The sequence below is a fragment of the Centroberyx affinis genome, unplaced genomic scaffold (genome assembly GCF_046629955.1).
Source record: "Centroberyx affinis isolate AG114_WGS23_722 - 3 ecotype Tasmania unplaced genomic scaffold, CSIRO-AGI_Caff_v1 ptg000434l_1, whole genome shotgun sequence".
Classification (NCBI taxonomy): Eukaryota; Metazoa; Chordata; class Actinopteri; order Beryciformes; family Berycidae; genus Centroberyx; species Centroberyx affinis.
The window spans coordinates 158,194-179,460 of NW_027279098.1; the positions used below are offsets into that span (position 1 = coordinate 158,194).

The window sequence follows — 21,267 nt, forward strand, 5'->3', positions numbered from 1 at the left end:
CAAATATCGTCTAAAAACAAATCGTTTAAGCAACAAAATATCTTTATCTGCCGGTATCGATCTCTCAAGGTAAAACACAATAATGTGCTCGATAAGGTGGTTCATGTCTGCAGCTAAATAAACTGCAGGATCTTTACAACAAACAGTTCTGTAAGAAAGCAGAATCCATCTGTCTGATTGGTTCCGTCCTTCACATCAGCAGCTTCAGGTTCTGGTCTGGTTCCTCCTCAGACTTCCAGCTAAAACCAACGGTAACACTTTCTATGACGCCCATGTCTATAATGCATTATAAACATACTTATAATGCGTTATAATCTACTTATAACACTGTATAATTATAGTTATAAGCACTCATAAATATTCATAATGCTTTATAACAGTAATTATAACACATTATAAAGCATTTTATAATGACTTATAAGGTCAAGTATCATAATACTTCATACTTGCTGGTCAGTCTGACATTTTTTCGCAAGGATCATGGTGCATTATAATTCTCATAGTTGTAATACATTATAATAATTTTATAATGCATTATAATGTGATTATAAGTTACTCTAAGTGGCAAGGCAAGGCAAGGCAGCTTTATTTGTACAGCACATTTCATACACTGGGACAATTCAAAGTGCTTTACAGAGTGATAAAAATACAGTAAAGGTAAAAGATTTACAATTAAAAAGTGCAAAAGTACAGACAAGAGATACAAAAGATAAAAGACTTAAAAAGTAAACTAGTGCAGTCCAATTATCAAAGCAAACACCCAGAAAGTGTTACCAAACCAACAGATACAGACTCTCCTTCATCCCCTCTGCCTTCTCCCTGCTAAACTCTAGGAGGAAAAGGTAGTTATTTGCATAATGTTGTATTTTTTTAATTGACTGAGTATTTTTACTGTGCCAATAACCAATTGTCCCGCTGGGGACAAATAAAGTTATTGAACTTGAACTTGAATACGACTATACAATCTCTAAAATGTTTTTCCATCATAAGAATTGTTGAAAGTTTCCCTCTACATTTAAACAGACTGAACACTGCAGGTCACTTTTCACTGTAACTGCACAAGTTCTGTGTGAAAACACTGAATCAGCCTCAGTCTTTCTGCTTCTGAAGATATTCTCTGAGAGATTTTCAACCCACCCACTGGTTGTGGATAGATATGATTTGATTTAATGCAGAGCAGGAATTAAATATGTAATTGGAGAATGTTAGCTGCATATAATAATAATAATTACTTTATTTGTATAGCACTTTTCTAATGTTTACAAAGTGCTTTACATACAATAAAACCCAAAAGCAGTGATGTGAAACTACCACAATGAATGATAGAAAAATAAAAATAGATTAAAAATATATAATAGAAAATAGGAATAAAAGGTAATATATGAGGTAAACAGATACAACTAAAAACACACAAACAAACAGAGATACAATTAAAAACAGATCGGACTTTACATAAAAGTGTGTGCTGAAAAAATATAAATAAAAAATATAAATAAAAGGTAATACAAGAGATAAAGAGGTACAACTAAAAATTCCATGGGTGGGATAAGAGATTTCTTCTTGGCCTTGAGCTCTGTAGTTCATTCCGTGTGAAAGTTGCTGTCTGTCTGTTTCTGTCAGTAACAACAGAGTAAGAAGTTCTGTCTGTTGCACCAAGAATTTACTCTCACCACTTTTTTCTGTTGTGTGAACAGGCAGAACATGGACATGAATTTGGTAACAACAACAACAATAATTATCAGCTCGTAAAATATATTTGAATAGCCCTTTTCCAACGTAAAGGTATAATGTGATAAGAAAAACTTTATGTATATATGAATGAATTAATATAAAGTGAATAAACCGATTGGAAATGAGGGTCAGTCAATATTGTAGCAGAACCAGAACTCCACAGCTCAAAATGGATCTTTGAGTAACTTTCTTTCCCAGGAACAGAAATGACCTTTCACCTTTAAAGCTCCTGAAATTTACAACTTTTATCTACAAGCCACATCAGACTGCAGACCAGGATCTCCCTCACACACACACACTCACACAAATTAAATAAACTAAGAAGATTTATTTTTTTCTGGACCAGAAGACTGAGCTCTATTGAACTGATGTTGGACAATTAGTCACATTAGATAATTAAATATGTTTTGTATCATGTTACCAAAAGGATCAGGAATTGCTTTCTCCCTTCTCTTTTTAGTTCTGCAGGACAGTGGTTCTCAACGTGGGGTCCGGAGACCACCAGGGGTCCTTGAGGGCATCCCAGGGGGTCCCCAGCAAACTGATGAAGCGTTAAACTTCATTATTTCATTTACAAGAAGTGAACACAATTATAGAATGTAGGAGAATGACTATTTTGATCATAGTTTCTCTGTTATCTCTCTCCCTACAGACAGTCATGGAGTTCTGGACAAAATCAAATCTAACAATAAAAATATTCTCAGATTTGGGTCCGAGGGACAAAATTGCATCCAATGGGGGTCTGTGGCCCTAATGTGGACTAGATTAGGGTCCTTGGTATGAAAAAGGTTGAGGATCACTGCTGTAGGAAACCCCAGCTTTCTGGATAGAGACATAAAAGTCGTAAATCCATAAATTCTTTTCATTCTTGGTTTAGTTCTCTTCTCTACTTTGTATTTCCTGATGTCTCCGATGAGTTTTTAGAATAGTGTGGATTATAAACTAAATTGGTTAATCATATATGCTTAAGTGTTTTAATTATCCTCCCAACAGTTGGACCCAGTTATTCCCCTAACCTAAGGTCTGGTTATATTTTTTCCATTCTTGGCCCCACATTGATAATTATGTTTGTGGGTCTGAAACTTTGATGCTTTAAAAACACATTGCCAGCACAAAGCACCCCAAGTTTCAGACTTTAAGTCATTTCAGCGTAAAAATGTGGGAGTTTAACTTTGAAATTTTCTAAATTGATACAGTAAAAATGCTTGATTTTGAGTTAGTGTGCAGTTTTTTCTTGCAACCCAAAATCAAAGAATAAAGTAAAATGTCCCTCACAATTTAGTGGGATGTTTTAATTTATAAGGGACACTGATAACATGCTTTATGCTTCCTGTGAATATAATCCAATTTATCTAATTTCCATATATGTTTTTTGTATATACCCTGTGTTAACACCTTATTTTGAAAACCGGACGTAGTCACATGTGTATCCTTGCGCCAACTTGTATTGTATTTGGTGAGCTCGCTCGGGTGGAATAAAGATGTCACAGCCTCTCTTCAGCCTCTCTGAGAGTTTCACTGCAACACTGAAATCTGACAGAATGAAGTCGCTGCCTCCCGGTCAGCTCGCGCTGGGCCGTTTCAACGCATCTGCCGTAAAGATGAGAATACGCGCGCACAACAGATTTAGGGGCGGCTGGTTTGACCGCAGGCTGCCGGGGAAGGGTCAGAGGTCAAGTAGCAGAGTCCGCTCGCGAAAGCACGCACGCACACGCCATTTTTTGTGTGTGTTCTTGATATTATACTTCCACTATACCAGTGTTTCTAATGCTCCTTTATAGACACACTGACACGTCTGAGATTAGTGGTTTTTTTCTGCTTATGACACAATAAAACCTCTCAGATCTTTCTCATTGGCGTTTTCTACATTAGTGTAATTGTGAATTGGAATTTCCTTATTTCTCATTTAAACGCCTTGCTGGTGGCACACTGAGCTGCATATAATTCAGCCTCTTAAACATTTCTCACTTTTGCTATGAAGAACATCTGAGGAAAAACTGGGAAACAAACAAAAGTGCTGCTGATGTAAGACTGTCTGGATGCCTCATGCTGCTTATATGCATCAAAGTATATACATTTTCTTCAGTATATACTATACATGCTGGAATGTTTTTTTTTTTTCTTTATTACTCTAATCATCAGCAGCAATCAGATATACAAAATTATCTGACAAAATTACAAACACAAAAGTATTATTATTAACAGAACAGTAACAAAGAATAACAGACATACAAATATACAACGCCAGGGGTTACAAACAAAAGTTTGACACAAATACAAAGCACGCGCACGCCATTTTACCCGACGCCTGAAGCGCGTGACGTCACACTTGTGCGCCAACAGCTACCAGTTAAACCACACGGCTAAACAAAACTTTACTTTTTTTCACAGTTTGTGCGGAAAATGTGTTCAGTCCGTCAGCTGAGAGCGTCGGTGAAGCAGCGACTAACTGCGGCTGTTGAAGAGATATTTGGGCTGTTTGAAAGAACGATAGCAGAGTACGAAGAAGAGATTGATCGCCAACGCAGGCTGCTGGAAGATGTTCTGAAGCCTGAGATCCAGATCGACAAAGCGGGTTTGTAGAAGGGTTTTCTACATTAGACTTACTGCACTGATCTCAGTACAGTGACAGCTCACCGCTTTTACATTATTTTACAAGCTGCTGCCTTTAAACCAGCTGACTGAAACTGAATTCAGTTTTTTTTTATAATCCGCTTCAAGTTGGTCCGATCAAGACCATCAGTGTAAATCTTGTCCAGTGATTCTTCGTCTCCAGCGGAGGCGCACAAACAGATTTTCTCACTTGGATCTTTTTATTTTACATACGGAGCAATACATGGTAGAAAAAAAACTCGATGTGTAAATCCGTTCGAACGGATTTGTATTGTGAATCCGAGGGCACGGTTTTGAAATCCGTTCGCATGGATTTACACGTCGAGTGTTTTTTTTCTACCATGTGACCCCAGAGGGGCTCCGTAGCATCTGTCTGCATACAGTTGGCAAATCAGCTTTAGAAACGCTCTTTTCTTTAATTTACTACCTTTAAAAACAAAACAAAGCCTTAGTAAACCTGCCTCCCTCCTACCAGCGCCTGGCACACTCTGGTACGGACTAATATGCAAAAGACACAGTGCCTTAGGCAGGCTATAGGCAGCATTATATAATAACATGAATAAAGTACAACGAAGGGAAAAGAAGAGAAAAAATAAACATACAAGTGTGGTGGTGGGGGGTTACATACAGTTGAAATATCTACTTACATCTGTCGTGGGTCGCAGGCTCACATCAAACTATGAAACGGGGATCAGACTAGGGCTGAACTATTAATCAAAATTTGATCTAAATCTCAATATGGCCTACTGCAATTTTCAAATCACAGGAGGCGCAATATTTGTTAAAGGTGAAATGTGTCAAAATATCATTTTAAAGTAAATATTGTGGTGCTGCAGAGATGTCCTGGCCTACACATCATATTCTACAGACTGAAGAAAACATCTTTGTTTGGTAAAGATCCCCGCAGAAATCACACCATAATCATTTTAATACGTTTTTCAATGAAAGTGAGAATAATGATGTAAAAATTATCATTCCCTCTAATATCGCAAATCATATCGCAATTGCAATATCAGTCAAAATAATCGCAATTAGATATTTTTTCAAAATCGTTCAGCCGTAGTCTGGGGTCCAGTATAGGGCCTCCAGGTAATCGGTGGTAGAGCTTAGGTTTGGGATCATCAAGGATCAGCGATGGACAATTAAACTCGGGCGATTTCCAATTTTAGGTGGGGTGGGGGGGGGGGTGTTATCATATGGAGTTAGTACACTGTAGAAAGGCTAATTGTTAACAGTTTGATAACCACTAGCAAAGCAGAAGAAGGTGAATTGTGTCTCACTTGTCCAATTTGGTATTTTGTTGTTTGTTAAGAATGTAAAAAAACTGTGAAATGAAGTTCATCTGTCCTCTTTTTGATATTATTAAATGTAGAAATTCTAACAATCTCAAGTTAACCGTTTGTATTATTTGTGTCCTTCCTGTTAGATGCTCCACAGGTCAGTAAAGAAGAGGAGTGGAGCTCCAGTCACCAAGCTGATGGAGAAGACTGTGGAGCATCAGAACCAGCCAGGAACTTAGATCCAGCTAGTCATTTACAACCAACTAGTGATGGCAAGACTTCAGACTCTTCTGGACCTGAGACTGGAGACAGAGATGATGAATGGAAGGAGACCAGAGAACCTCAGTCAGGTTTAGACTCAGAGAAGAGACGGAGAGTTGGAGGACAAAGTTTGTCTGTCAGCAACAAGTTGAGGAGAACAAGTTTCCTGTCAAGAGCGTCGGTCGATCAGAGACTAACTGCGGCTGCTGAAGAGATATTTGGGCTGTTTGAAAGAACGACAGCGGAGTACGAGGAGGAAGTTTCTCGTTCAAAAGAAAACGAGCGTCAATACAAACTTCTGGACGCTGTTTTTAAACCTCAAGTACAGTTATGCAGAGCAGGTTTGTACAGTGAAAACATTATTCTCACACAATTCTTGCCCCCTCTAATGCGCTGGCTACGTAGCATCAGCCTGTATCTAACATGAGTAACCATAGCAACAGAGACGCAGTCAAAGCCTCCGTTTACAATTTGTATGTTCGTGAAAATCTTGATATTGATTTGGGGACGATGACATGGCTGATAGCTAGCTAGTCTTGTTGTTAAACATACTGTCAAATTATATTTACTGTTTGTTATTGACTCTGAATGTTGCAGCATAACGTTAGCATAACGTTAGCATAACGTTAGCTTTCTGGCTCCTAGCTGAGCCAAAGGCTTCTATGAGCTGAGCGGACTAGAAATATCTCCTGCTGCCAAGTCCTATCTAAGGTTCGTCCTATTTACTGGAGCAGTGAACAACGTTTCTGTTGCATAAGAACCTTATGGGACGGTAATGATTGTTCCAGGTATTAGTCAAACCCTCAGGTGTTACCAGGGAAACTGAGTTGTGGCTTGTGAAAAACTTTAGATTTTGATTACAAAACGCATGAAAATATAAATGAATGGTCTTAATTTGTAGGAGCGAGTAAGGCTGGGGACACACTAGAGGATTATCAGGCCGGTTTACACCATGTGTTTTATAAGCGGGATAATGCCCTTCGAGGAGTCCATTGCCCACCCACTCTCAGTATCAATACCAGAATTGACCCGTAAGCGTTCAGGATCAGTAAGGAAGGCCGGTGCATTGAGCCACACTGTGTTTTAGTGTTGGACCAGTGGGACAGATGGTGAACTGTGGTGAACTGGATCACTAAACCACACTGCTGCTGTTGTGATATAATCTGTCTGATGCATTGAACTCAATTTTTTTCATAGACATAGAATTTTCAAAACACAATCTATGCAATTAATTATCACTGTGTCAGTATATTCCGTGTTAAACATTGCTAAGATGAGTCTTCCATTACATAGAGATGCTTCATGTGTCAGTTCTGCTAATGTGCAGCCTGCAACAAGGAGACACTGAAAAAGATCTACATTACTTCCATATGGAAAGACATTTACTGTGCATTTAAGATATTAATTTATAATAGTCCACTAGGGCTTGTTTGTAGGCTTACAATATGACTTTGAATGTAGCCACAGCACTGACAGCACCTTCAGGGTTTTTAGCCGAGCGAGCAGCACAGTCTGAAGTCCCACCCACACAACCAGTGAGGCCATGTTTGCTGCCTCTTGTCTCATTGATACACCCTTCTTCTTATGTTGAGCTATGGATTGTGCCTCTTACTGTGCAGCCATGTCTCTCTCATCGAGACACATTTCTCCCAAGGGAGACAATAAGAGTAAACCTTAACTGTAACCTTGGTCAGTTGGCCACTTTGCACCAAAGCACCTCGGCCCCCTCAGTTCCTCATGTTTTTCACCTTGATGTTAGCACAGCTTGGTGACCGCCAAAAATCTTTCTATGCAGGAAATTACCAGGTTTAGTAAAGGTTGAATCACACTGCATTTAGCTTGATGTTGTTCGTATGCCTGTATTTCAGCCTCACCTCAGCAGCTGTTGTTCAGTAGATATAATTAAAAGTAGCAATTAACTGGTTCTGTTATTGTTGTCCTTCCTGTTAGATGTTCCACAGCTGCTGGTCAGTGAAGAAGAGGAAGAGGAAGAGGTTCCCCCTGAGCAGCAGGACTGGAGCCCCAGTCTGGACCAGGAGGACCCAGAGCCCCCACACATTAAAGAGGAACAGGAGGAACTCCGGACCGGTCAGGAGGGAGAGCGGCTTGGAGGGCCGGAGGAGGCCGATATCACCGAGTTCCCGTTCACTCCTGTCCCTGTGAAGAGTGAAGATGATGAAGAGAAACCTCAGTCCTCACAGCTTCATCAAAGCCAAACTGAGGAGAACAGAGAGGCAGAGCCTCTAGCCAGCAGCTCAACTGAACAGATGAAAACAGAAGCTGATGGAGAGGACTGTGGAGTATCAGAACCAGCCAGGAACTTAGATCCAGCTAGTCATTTACAACCAACTAGTGATGGCAAGACTTCAGACTCTTCACATTGTTTTGAAACTCAGACTGATGACAGCGATGATGATTGGATGGAGACTAGAGAACCTCCGTCAGATTTAGACTCACTGAAAAGCAGTGAGATCCTTGAGAGAGCTCGTATTGCGTTGAGGCCCTTTGGTTGCTCACTTTGTTGCAAACGATTTATCCGCAAGAAAGGTTTGCAGAGACACATGAGAAATCATTCAGGAGAGAAACAATTTAGTTGCACAGTTTGTAACAAAAGTTATGTTCAGAAGGCAGCGTTGGGCAGACACATGAGAAACCACACAGGGGAAAAGCCTTTCAGCTGCTCAGTTTGTAACAAAAGTTTTGCTCAAAGTACAACACTGGCCACACATATGAGAAGTCATACTGGGGAGAAACCGTTTAGCTGCTCATTCTGCGGTAAAACGTTCGGTGACCAGGGAAATCTGGCGAGACACGTGAGACTCCACACAGGGGAGAGACCGTTCAGCTGCTCCGTCTGTGGCAGAAGTTTTAGCGAAAAAGGAACTATGAAAAAACACATGAGAGTCCACACAGGAGAGAAACCGCTCAGCTGCAGTGTTTGTGGGGAACGTTTCAGTTGGCATTCACAGGTCAGAAGCCATAAGTGTGTTGGTGAGAGCAGCAGCAGGTGAAGCTGCAGAGCTGCTGGTTGAGCTGAACTGTTCAGCAGGAACAGAACAAGAAACTAGAGACACATCATGATAGTCCATCATTCAGGAGGAAACCCAAACCCTTCTAGTCAGTGTTGTGGTTCGGGAGGAAAATTCAGATGTCAGTTTCAGTCCCGCCTGGTTGTGAAGTCAGCTTGATTCATTTTTTTTGTTTCATTTTTATCCCGAATGGACCAAATCCCCCACAAGCACCAACACCCATAGTCTTAGTACTTTAGTATCACCCAACTAAATCAATGCACCTACCACCGTTTAAAGCTCCACATCATGTAAAGCAGGCCTCCCCTCTCCTCTGTGGTGATAAAGGAGTTGGATGGTCTATCTAAACATGGTGAAAGTATCAAAACTAAATCCACACAATCCATATTAGTGCAGCGAGCCTCTAAACGAGCCGTTTGGACTTCCGTAACTTTGTGGCGTCACAAAGGTTCGCTCATTATCATTTTTGTAAGAAATAACAGACTAACAAAGAGTTTTTTTCAAAGCGGTTGAGCGGTTGTCGTTGTTTATTACCGGAGAGTTTTCCCTACCTGTAGCCGCCGGGCCGCGGAGTCTCACGTTTCACTCTGGAAACGGTTAGCCGATCGGAACAGAGGGGTCGTTAATATTAATGAGCCTTTAATGGACTTTCTTTTACTCAACTTCATTCCTCATCAAACAGTTCCCACAGTGACAGAGGATCTCTGTGCCTTTCTGACTATTCTCTCAGAGCTTATGAAATCTTATCGTAGTTTTCTGGTGTTTTCTAGTGTTTACTTTAAGTTTACCGGTGACATGTTGTAGGGCTGAACAATGAATCAAAATTTTATCAAAATCGCAATATGGCCTACTGGAATTTTCAAATCTCAGGAGGCGCAATATTAGTTAAAGGTGAAATGTGTCAAAATATCATTTTAAAGTAAATATTGTGGTGCTGCAGAGATGTCCTGGCCTACACATCATATTCTACAGACTGAAGAAAACATCTTTGTTTGGTACAGATCCCCGCAAAAATCACACCGTAATCATTTTAACACGTTTTTCAATGAAAATGAGAATAATGATGTAAAAATTATCATTCCCTCTAACATCGCAAATCATATCGCAATTGCAATATCAGTCAAAATAATCGCAATTAGATATTTTTTCAAAATCGTTCAGCCCTAACATGTTGTATAGTTTGGTTAATATTTACAATCCAGGTGTTAGTTTGCATAGATGTAGGTTCTGTAGGTCATGAAATTATAATACATTGAATTATGACAGGAATGTAATTTCCACATTGAAAACTTTCTCCTTTATTGATTGTAAAGATTTAAGTGTTGCTAAAGAATAAATTTAGTTTTTACAATGTTTCATTGCAATGATCTTTATTGTAGGTTGTAGTTTATAACCATAAAATACCATTTTCATAATGTTCACACAGTTAATTATTCATGACAAATAATTTTGTATTTTGTCAGTTTGTATTTGTATGTTTAGTAAAATGCATTTATCAGATTTTACTGCATGGAAACACAAGCTTCTGCCTCTGCTGCTCAGTCAGCTTGAAGAGATGACACACACACACACACTAAGAGAAGATTTTTCCTTTTCAAATAAATTATGTTTTTTACAATTCGTTTTCCATTTGGAGCAAGATAAAAGTTTTCCTTCACCTTTACCCAAACGCAAAGTCACAGTAATAATGGAATATACGTCTGTGTCTGTAACATGATCCATCCTTACAGACATGGTGGCTATATGGCACCATCATTTATACAGATATGTCTATTCATATAGAAACAATATGTTTATATTTCTATAGAGACATGTCACTTTACAGTCCCCCAAAGCCAGTCCAGTCTTTCCGTGGTTTCACCTCTCGCTGAGTGGGAGGAGAGAAGCTGGTGTTGTGTTTAGCATCTAGTTCAGGCCTATGACTGTTAATATGCTGTGATGTTGCAAAAAACAGCAATTGTATTTTAATTTACTGCAGATTCCCCCTAAAACAATTATTTATTTTCACTTTTGTACTTTGTATTACTCAAACAACCACATAAACAAATACAAAAGCCTAGTACAGCTCACTGGTTACTACTTAAACCATAATGCATCCGGCACGCATCACGTAATTGTTGGCTCTTCAATTTTTTCATAAAACTCAAGGAATTTATCAGTGAAGTCCTGCATGTTGGGTTCATCTTTAGTTATCATTAACGCAACCTTGAGATCAATAGATAGCTCAGCTGAACAGATGAAAACAGAAGCTGATGGAGAGGACTGTGGAGGATCAGAACCAGCCAGGAACTTAGATCCAGCTAGTCATTTACAACCAACTAGTGATGGCAAGACTTCAGACTCTTCTGAACCTGAGACTGAAGACAGTGATGAGGATTGGAAGGAGACTAGAGAACCTCAGTCAGGTTTAGACTCAGTGAAACACAATGAAGTCCTTGTAAGTCATGACAGATCTCATACTGGGCCGGTTAGTTGCTCAGTTTGTGGTAAAACATTTGGCCGCAAGGAACATCTGGAGGCACACATGCCCAGTCATACAGGGGAGAAACCCTTTAGGTGCTCATTGTGTAACAAAAGCGTTAGTGAAAAGAGGCTCAAAGTGAACAGTCAACATGTGAGTTTCATTAGTTACATGTCAGTTAATCAGGATGAAGGCTCCTTGCTAAGGCGAAATGCACCAGCCTGCTGTCCAGAATGGGTCTTAACCCAAAAAACTAAAAATAAATTAAAGAAACCAATAAAATGAAGAAGAGCGGTGCTTGAGTCTTCTTTTTTTAACTGTTGGAGTTCTGCTCCTTTCCTTGTTTGTGATGGTAATGGATAACATGTCAGATAACGTGTTACATTCCTTCATAGTTTTTTTTAATGTAAATTTACATTTCTTCATGAAATTAGAAAGAAGTAACGAGGTCTAAGATAGAAACCAGACTCCTGTTCTGCTCACCAGCTCCACTTCCCCCTCACTCCGTAGTCTTCATCATCTTCATCACTCGGTTGCTGTGGAGCCATGTGAGAACAAATATGTGTGAAGTGATGACGCTCTCTGTCTCTTACCAGCCATCCAGAAACATTCACCCTGTCAGGCACTGAACAGTCACTAGAGGGCGACATCACGCCCGAGATGCCTGACGCATGCGCTGTGTCTAGACCTCGGTCACGTTCAATAACCCCAACACGTTGCAAACAGGAACCAAGGGTTACAAAGTGCTTCACAATAAAATACTAACATCAAATATCAAAGACATCAAACTACAGGATAAAACAGTCAATACACACACAACAAAAACAAGGCAGGATATTAAAATGCAAAGATAGAAAATAAGAGTATAAAATAATATCAGTGGGCACACACACACACACACACACACACACACACACACACACACACACACACACACACACACCTGGCGGGATGAAAAACGCCGCTGGGAGCAAACATATCGCTCCGCAGGGAAAATGTTTTACGCCGCAATAAAACGACGCAAGCTTTGCACGTGGCCCCGCAGCTCGTCTACGCATGCGTCGAACCGCTGCAGGTCTGGAGTGTTTTGGCGTTTGTCTCGTGCAGCAGCAATGAAAGGTGAGCTGTGTAATGTTTAATAGTTTGTGTAATCAAAAAATGGCATTTCTCGATTTAAATTGGATGTTTAAAAAAAAATAACAAAAAATTATTAGAACAATTATTACAATTGAAAGGCATTGTCTAGATCAGAGGTTCTCAACGTGGGGTCAGGGGACCACCAGGGGTCCTTGAGGGTGTTCCAGGGGGCCCGCAGCATTATTTCATTTACAAGAAGTTAACACAATTAGAGAATGTAGAAGAATGATTATTTTGATCATAGTTTCTCTGTTATCTCTCTACCTGCAATACAGACAGTCATGGAGTTCTGGACAAAATCATATCTGATGATAAAAAATATTCTCACATTTGGGTTTAAGAGACAAAATCTCATCAAATGGGAGTCCGTGGCTCTAATGTGGACTAAATTAGAGTCCTTGATATGAAAAAGGTTGAGAATCACTGGTCTAGATCGTATAGTTGCGTTTCGCTGCTTAGTTAGTAGGCCTAGTTGTTTTTGGGTTTTTTTTTTTAATCAAAATGAAGTTTTCTAGTCAAGTGCTGTCGATTTGTAGAGATGACGCTTTTATTCTGGAAAAACCGGACCGGAGGCGTCATTGTTGACCTGGGTGGCGGAACACAGACATCTGGAGGTTTAGCTCTGAAGCGGATTCTGTTCCTGCCTCTGTGTGAAAATGTCCAGAGTCCAGCAGCTCAGAGCGCTGGTCGACCAGCGACTAACTGCGGCTGTTGAAGAGATATTTGGGCTGTTTGAAAGAACGATAGCAGAGTACGAGGAGGAAGTTTCTCGTTCAAAAGAGCAGAACGACCGACAGCGAAAGCTACTGGACGCTGTTTTACATCCTGAAGTGCGGCTACACAGAGCAGGTTGGTGCAAACGCTCATCTTCATCATCTTCTCATTGTTCATGTTCACAGTTCACAACGCTTCACAACATCCTCAACCCTACGAGCTGCGTCAAGGTGCGACACTTAGCCAGAATAGGACCGGAAGATGTTGCCTTCAAAATAAAGGCGTAAAATGTGTCAGTCCTGCTGGAAAAGTATTAAGGTGTTCAGATAGTATCAAAACTGGATCGAAACTATCTTTTACACTGATGTTTTTGAAAAATATTATCATATTATATTCATGATAATGAATCATTCATTGCTCTTTGGCAACAGTTTGAAATTATTTGCAGCGATTAGATATTAAATCTTGAAGAGTGATGAAGCTCCAACCTTATCTGGCCTTATTTACCTGAGCTCACCCTATAGAAATATCGACATAGGCTTAATCAAGATGTCATATTTACTAAGCCTGCAACTAACGATTATTTTTATTGTCGATTAATCTGTCGATTATTTTCTCGATTAATCGATTAGTTGTTTGGTCTATAAAATGTGAGAAAATGGTGAAAAATGTGGATCAGTGTTTCCCAAAGCCCAAGATGACGTCCTCAAATGTCTTGTTTTGTCCACAACCCAAAGATATTCAGTTTACTGTCATAGAGGAGGAAAGAAACCAGAAAATATTCACATTTAAGAAGCTGGAATCAGAGAATTTTGACTTATTTTCTTAAAAAAATACTCAAACCGATTAATCGATTATCAAAATAGTTGGCGATTAATTTAATAGTTGACAACTAATCAATTAATCGATTAAGGACGATTAAAGAAACACTGTAACTGTCTAAAGTGACTAGAAAAGCACCTGCACTGCAGCTTATGTGTTTTTCATGTCTAAGCGTGCATGTAAATTCACAGTCTCCATGCAATGTTTCCAAATTGCTTCAATTTTTAGTGTCCACATTAGTGTTGGGTAGAATATAAATCAAACATACTGTATGTTGCAATATATATAAAGAGCAGTTTTGTGTTTTAAATTCCAATTCTTTTGCTGTGTCTCTTCACCTCAAAAACATTCCTTACTCCTGAAGAAATCCCCCACATTGAGGGGGTACTATCTGCAGTGGAAAACCAAGTGGTACTACCAAAAGCGAGTAGAGTTGAGTCGAGTCGATGCGGAGGAAAACTGGCAAAAGTTATCATACAGTGTGGGGGACAGTGAATGGGGACTCAGTGGTAAAGCAACACAGTTAAAGTTATCATAGGTAACATAACAGTCTCCACACGCTACACACTTGGAGACATCAGACTGGGTTGATGTGTTGAAGTGAGAGTCAAACCTCTAACCACAAGACACTGTAGTTATTGTCCAGTTGTTGGACTGTTGTTCTGTTATTGCATCATCACTGCACTACCACTGTGCCTCAGTGTTCACTACTGATATCATATTACCACTTACCTACTGTGCAATACCATATATCACTTATCATTTAGCATTTATATTATTCATAACACTCACGCTCCTGCTGTTGTATGTTATATTGTATATTGTATTATAAATTGTATTGTAGTGTACATTGTGTAATGTACGGATTGTATTTATTGCGTATTGTAGTTCTTATATTTTGTACTGTATTGAGTAAAAACAGGACAATTACAGTTACTACATTTCAAGATATAACTTGTGAGCCTAATTCTGAGGAGAGTAGGCAACAGAAATATATGGTCAATCTGTCCTTTCATTGTCCCATACCAAAATGCTTTTACAATTTCACTCATATTTCAAGTTAAGGGTGGAACTACATCACTGGAGGAGGACAACATGTTTACTGTTTGCTTGTTTTGCTCTGTGATTGATTGTTGATCTGATCGATATAAGGAGGCTCGTTCTCTGTAAAGCTCTTTGAGGCAGACTCTGTGATGAAGGGCTGGAGAAATAAACTGAGCCTGACTTAGCTGGTCTCCCAAAGGTGGCTATCAACTCATTCTGTCAATCCAATTCAATTTTCAAATCAGCTATATATATGTGTGTGTTCACATAAAAGGGGTGGAGTCTGTAACAAACAACCAATCACATGCAACACGGACCGATCCAGAGCAGTCGGCTTCAGTGCGTACAGTCTGACAGTCTGGTTCATAATCAAGATTTCTGAATGTAAAAGACAGTCTGCAAACAGCTGAGGGTTTGTGCCACATAGGTCATCGTTTAAAAAATATGATACCAGTACCAACACCAGCAGCCTTAAAGTGATACAGATACCAATAGAGTTCTTCATTCGAGACCTTTTTTTTTTTTTACGTTTTGGTGTCATCTCTGCTCGCTGAACTGCCGACTCCATCACACACACCGCTCGACTTCACCTCCACAGACCGTCTGGGCTGTAGCTGCTCGGCCAATCACACGTCGCGTTAAATCCAAGAACGCTCGCGGTGATTGGCTGCGAGCAAAACCAGACAAATAGTCACTTTTTTCTAGATCTGTGTACAAAGAGTGTCGAATGCAGGTATCGTTTGACTGGAGAAGTTTGGATACTACTTGGTACTGGGTTGTTTCAGTCGGTACCTTAAAGGTATCGAGTACCGATACCCAGCCCTAGTGCCACACAACCACAACTTCCCGTGTTTGAATCTCCCTCTCTCTTCCCCCTTTTCCTTTCCCTCTCCACTCTACTGTCCAATAAAGCAGACATGCCATAAATACAATATTTGAAAAAAAAAAAAAAGTAGAAACAGCCTTCAGTTAACTGGTTCTATTATTTTCTTGTCCTTCCCTTTAGATGTTCCACAGCTGCTGGTCAGTGAAGAAGAGGTTCCCCCTGAGCAGCAGGACTGGAGCCCCAGTCTGGACCAGGAGGACCCAGAGCCCCCACACATTAAAGAGGAACAGGAGGAACTCTGGACCGGTCAGGAGGGAGAGCGGCTTCGAGGGCCGGAGGAGGCCGACATCATCGAGTTCACTTACAATCCTGTCGGTGCGGAAAGTCGAGATCGGGACCAGACCGAGCCTTCGCTCCTGCGCCAAACCCAGAATAGGGAGGGAGACCCGTCTGTGGCCGGGACTTCAGCCCAGCAGATGAAACCAGAAGCCGATGGAGAGGACTTAGATCCAGCTGGTTATTTACAACCAAGTAGTGATGACCAGCTCCTCTCTTCACACTGTTCTGAACCTGAGACTGAAGACAGGGACGATGATGATTGGAAGGAGACCAGGGAACCTCAGTCAGGTTTCAACACACTGAAAAACAACAAAGTCCTTCTGAGTCATGAAAGATCTCATACTGAGGACAAACCGTTAACATTTCATCAGAAAGGTGATATGCAGGTTCACATAAAAACCAAGACGGGGGAAAGGCCTTTCAGTTGCAGAGTTTGCGGTAAAAGATTTGTCCGCGAGGAACATCTGCAGTCACACATCAGCATTCACACTGGAGAGAAACCATTTAGTTGCTCATTGTGTGATAAAAGATTTTGCCACAAGAGAAGTTTGCTGAGACACGTTCCCACTCACACAGAGGAGAAACCGTTTGACTGTACAGTTTGTGGTAAAAGTTACTGTGAAAAAGGATATCTGAAGAAACACATGAGAGTCCACACAGGAGAGAAACCATTTGGGTGCAATGTTTGTGGAAAAAGATTTAATTGGATAGCAAACGCTAAAAAGCATAAGTGTTGTGGTGAGAGCAGCAGCAGCTGAAGCTGCAGGAACAGAACAATAAACCAGAGATATCTGAATCTGAAAGGAGAGACCAGGCTGTGTTAGAAATCCCCGGCCTTCATAGTTTGTCTCTCTTCAGCTCGTCTCTTCTGACGCTCAGTTCTTCAAAACATGGTTCTGTCTGTACAGATTAGTTTGCACTTGATCAAATCAAGCTTGTATGAAAGGCTGGAGGTCTGTCCACATTCCTTCGATAATTAAATCAGTTCACACCAAATTGTTCAGTTTCATCTGAAGGAATAAACCGTATTATTTAAGAAGATAAATTCTGTGTAGCAGCCAAGTATAGTTTGCAAAAATGCGATGGATTTTTTTCAACAGCTTGATGGCCTGATGGAGTTTTTACTCAAATGTATTTTTGATGTTGGTAAAATCCCTAATATTTCTCGAGAATATAGTTGCACTCCTTATGTTTCTGTTGCAGGATTTGTAACTTCCACTCAGTTCCAAATATAATAACAAGAAGAAGAATCTCAGTCCTCCTGCTCAGCTGCTGTATATTGGAATGCAGTTTTGAGCGCTGGGACAAAGTCTTTTGCTCCATAACAAATACTGTTTATCAAACGAGGAGAAAAAAAGGTAACACTTTATAATAACCATCATTAATAAATGGTAAATTGATAGTTAATTAAACTTTAGTTAATAGTTATTTTACTGTTAACAAACAATGAAATGATCATTAATAATGTTTACTAATTATTAGTAATGCTATAATTTATGTTATTTTATTATTAGTTTGAGTAATATAAAATCATTTGTTTATAAATGATATATTGTATCATAGCTGATAAGAGACGGTAAAAAGGGTCAAAAGCTATGATACAATATATAATTTATAAACAAATGATTTTATATTACACAAACGAAAGATAAAATAACATAAATTATAGCATTACTAATAATTAGTAAACATTATTAATTATCATTTCATTGTTTGTTAACAGTAAAATAACTATTAACTAAAGTTTAATTAACTATCAATTTACCATTTATTAATGATGGTTATTATAAAGTGTTACCGAAAAAAAGTATCTTACAAACTCATTTATATTGTCTAACCTGTAAAAACCTTTATTGTACACGGATTTAAAATTGCTGCAAAAGATAAATGTGCTTTTTGTGTATGTTAGTGACCCTGAGACTGTTACTCATTTGCTTTGGAAAAGCCAAAATGTACCAAACTTCTGGTGCTTTGGAGGATTTTTTTATGGAATGAAACTGTTTTGTTTTACACAAAAGGACAAAGTGTTTTATTTCAAACCAATCAGCAAGGACAATAATCATTTCTTTATTGTTAATTTACTTCTTAGATTCTATTTATAAAATGAAACGGACTGGAAACAAGTCTGTCTTTTATTGTGTTTAACGTTGATGTAAAAGCGACCTGGACGTTATTTCCAAATGTAAAAACAGAAAAAGCAGCATAACAGCAGTTAATTCAGTGTGTTTGATGCAGTGTTGGTAAGAAATACCTCTGTATGTGTTCACATGCTCTTTACCTTGTATGTCTTTTGTTTTGTCTTCTCTTTTTGTTCACCACTATTGTCCTGAGGTGTTTTGATCTTTCCGTTCTCCTCTGACCTCTGACCCCCCCCCCCCCCCCCCCCCACTTGTTTTTAGAAACTAAATATTGTAGTACATGGAAATCCCACAGGGTTCACACAAGGTCCTTAAAGTGCTTAATGTCCTTGAATTTAAGCACTGGAATACCTGGAAAATAAGCATGTTATGTTGGGAAGTGCTTAAAAAGACCGTGAAATAAATAAATGAATAAATTTAAAAAATGTCTGCAGTCAAAACAGAAAAGAAGACAAACGTATTCTGGGAACGACTTAAAACCACATGAACATGTGAACCTGTGATTTAAAGCACTAATGGTTAAAATGCAGCAATGTTGTTTCTTTTGTGTCCTGATGAGCAGAAGAACAGAGCTGGAAAAAGTTGTTTAAAGTCGTTGAATTTGATTTATGAAATATCATTTTCTTTTTTTTTAGTTTATCATTTTCCAACAAAGTAATCACATACATACAACTAAAAAACAAACAAACAAAAAACAGTAGGAATAATACTTCTTCAATTACATCATCCTGAACTACTGCAGGTGTTTTGGAGACATTCAAAATAATGCATGTTTAAAAAATAAAATAAAATAAATAATGCTTGGCCTTCAGTGCAAAGACAAGAGAGAGGGCTCCTTTTTCATAATTTGCATTTATGAAAGTTAAATTTTAGCAAGAATAGCAATAAGATTCATTAGAATTGATTTTCTCTCTACCTGAAATCAAACAGCACATTTTCAAATAAATGAAACTTTATCACAAATGCAGTGGTGGAAAGTAACTAAGTACATTTACTCAAGTACTGTACTTAAGTAAAATTTTGAGGTACTTGTACTTTACTTGAGTATTTCCATTTTATGCTACTTTGTACTTATACTCCACTACGTCAGAGGGAAATATTGTACTTTTTACTCCATTACATTTATTTCACAGCTATAGTTACTAGTTACTTTTCAGATCAATATTTTATATTTAAAACATTTGATCATCTTTATAAAATAACTATAAAATAGCATTGTTATAGATTAGACTACCCAAAAGTAAAGCTAAATTGTTAAGATTAGCTTCACGTTGACAACTTTAAAATGCTGCTTACATGTATGTCAATGTTAAAACTAAGTGGAATATTGCTTTAAGAGAAACGAGTGACGTGATGACGTTTCCTTCTCACCGGAATACACGCTCGACGTCAATCGCGCGCTAAGGCTAGCTTGGCAGTTTAGCTGCGAAGCTAGGTGGAACAAACTTCTATCTTTATTGCTTTTAAAATGTCCAGAGCCCAGAAGCTGAGAGCGTTGGTGAACCAGCGACTAACTGCGGCTGCCGAAGAGATATTTGGGCTGTTTGAAAGAACGATAGCAGAGTACGAGGAGGAAGTTTCTCATTTAAAAGAGGAGAACGGCGGGCAGCGAAAGCTACTGGACGCTGTTTTGAAGCCAGATGTGCGGCTACACAGAGCAGGTCGGTACAATATCTACATTTCTCACTGTTCACACAGAGTTTGTAATTTCTATCTATTTCCAGCTCAGACATTCTTAAACCAAGGAGCTGCATCAAGCTGCGGCAGTTAGCTAGAAAAGGACCGGAAGGTTTTTCCTTTTTCCTTTTTCCTTTTTCCTCACTCCTGCCAGGGTGACGCTCTGACGTCAGATCAAGATGGCGCCGTTCTATGGTTCTATGGTTCTATTGTTTGTTTTGTCCGGTGTTGTATGTTTTCAGAGCCCAGTTTCAGTTTCGGTGTACTTCAATACGACAAATCTGAATTGCTTTACATTCGGAACAATATGCCCGTCTTCCTGCCTGAACTTCCGCCTGACTTTCAGTCAAACGGGGAGCGATTGTGCTGAGTGTTGTATATTACTGTTTATACTGTTTAGGTTTTAATGTAGGGCTGGGCGATAATTAGTGTGCCTGCTTTGCAAAGCAAAGGAGCACATTCTTATTATTGCTCATACTTATTATTATTTTTCTTTTTCTTTTTATTATTCTTCCTTGCAAAACTTCGGCGTGTAACTAGTCTCGGGGCGTAGCTGCGACACCCCTCAAAATACATCAAAACGTGCGCCTTGAACGGGAATCAAGTGCTATGACTTTTCTTAGAGATTGCACGTAAAGTTTTCGCACGAAGTGCGAAAACGTGCGATTTTCGGCCCATTGAAATGAATGGAGAATCGGAAGAAAAATCGCAGAAATTCATCAAACCGGCCCCTCTTTGGAGCCACGCCACTTGGTCATACTTTGTCGCAGAAACATGATTAAAAGTTTACACGGGTCACAAGACTTTGAGCTCTGTTGGTCTAAAGACACTTTTCAATAGCTACTACGGTTTTTACTCAATCGCAGTTTACGTTTTATAAGACTTTTGGACAGTTTCAGATTTTATAATGGGTGTGTATTGCGCGGAATGTTCAGACCTAGAGCACGTGATGTCGTCACACACTCTAGCTCCACGCCTTCAAGTTTGATCAGAAATCTTCCAAACATTATCATCTTAGTCCCACAGCTTCCACTCTACAAGCAAGATTTATACACCAAATTGTAGGCATTTTTGTCCTCTCTCACCCAATGTTACTTCCATTGAAATAGGACCCACGGTTTTTGAATAAATCGCCCAAAAGGGCAGGCAGTGCTGTCCAACACTCCCATCCGCTTCCATGTAATTTGACCACTCA

The 21,267-nt window shown here is 39.3% G+C and overlaps 2 protein-coding genes across 2 annotated transcripts in view; one reads left to right on the forward strand and one right to left on the reverse strand.

The window, feature by feature from the left end:
• Positions 1-10,191, forward strand: part of LOC139642125 (zinc finger protein 658B-like) — a 42,859-nt gene extending 32,668 nt beyond the window's left edge. The window contains exon 3 of the mRNA XM_071516856.1: positions 8,386-10,191. Coding sequence (XP_071372957.1) covers positions 8,386-8,896 — 511 coding nt within the window. The 3' untranslated portion in view covers positions 8,897-10,191. The remainder of the gene's footprint in view (positions 1-8,385) is intronic.
• LOC139642124 (zinc finger protein 91-like) overlaps positions 1-21,267 on the reverse strand; it is a 188,275-nt gene that overhangs the window by 60,397 nt on the left and 106,611 nt on the right. The gene's annotated exons all lie outside the window — the stretch shown is intronic.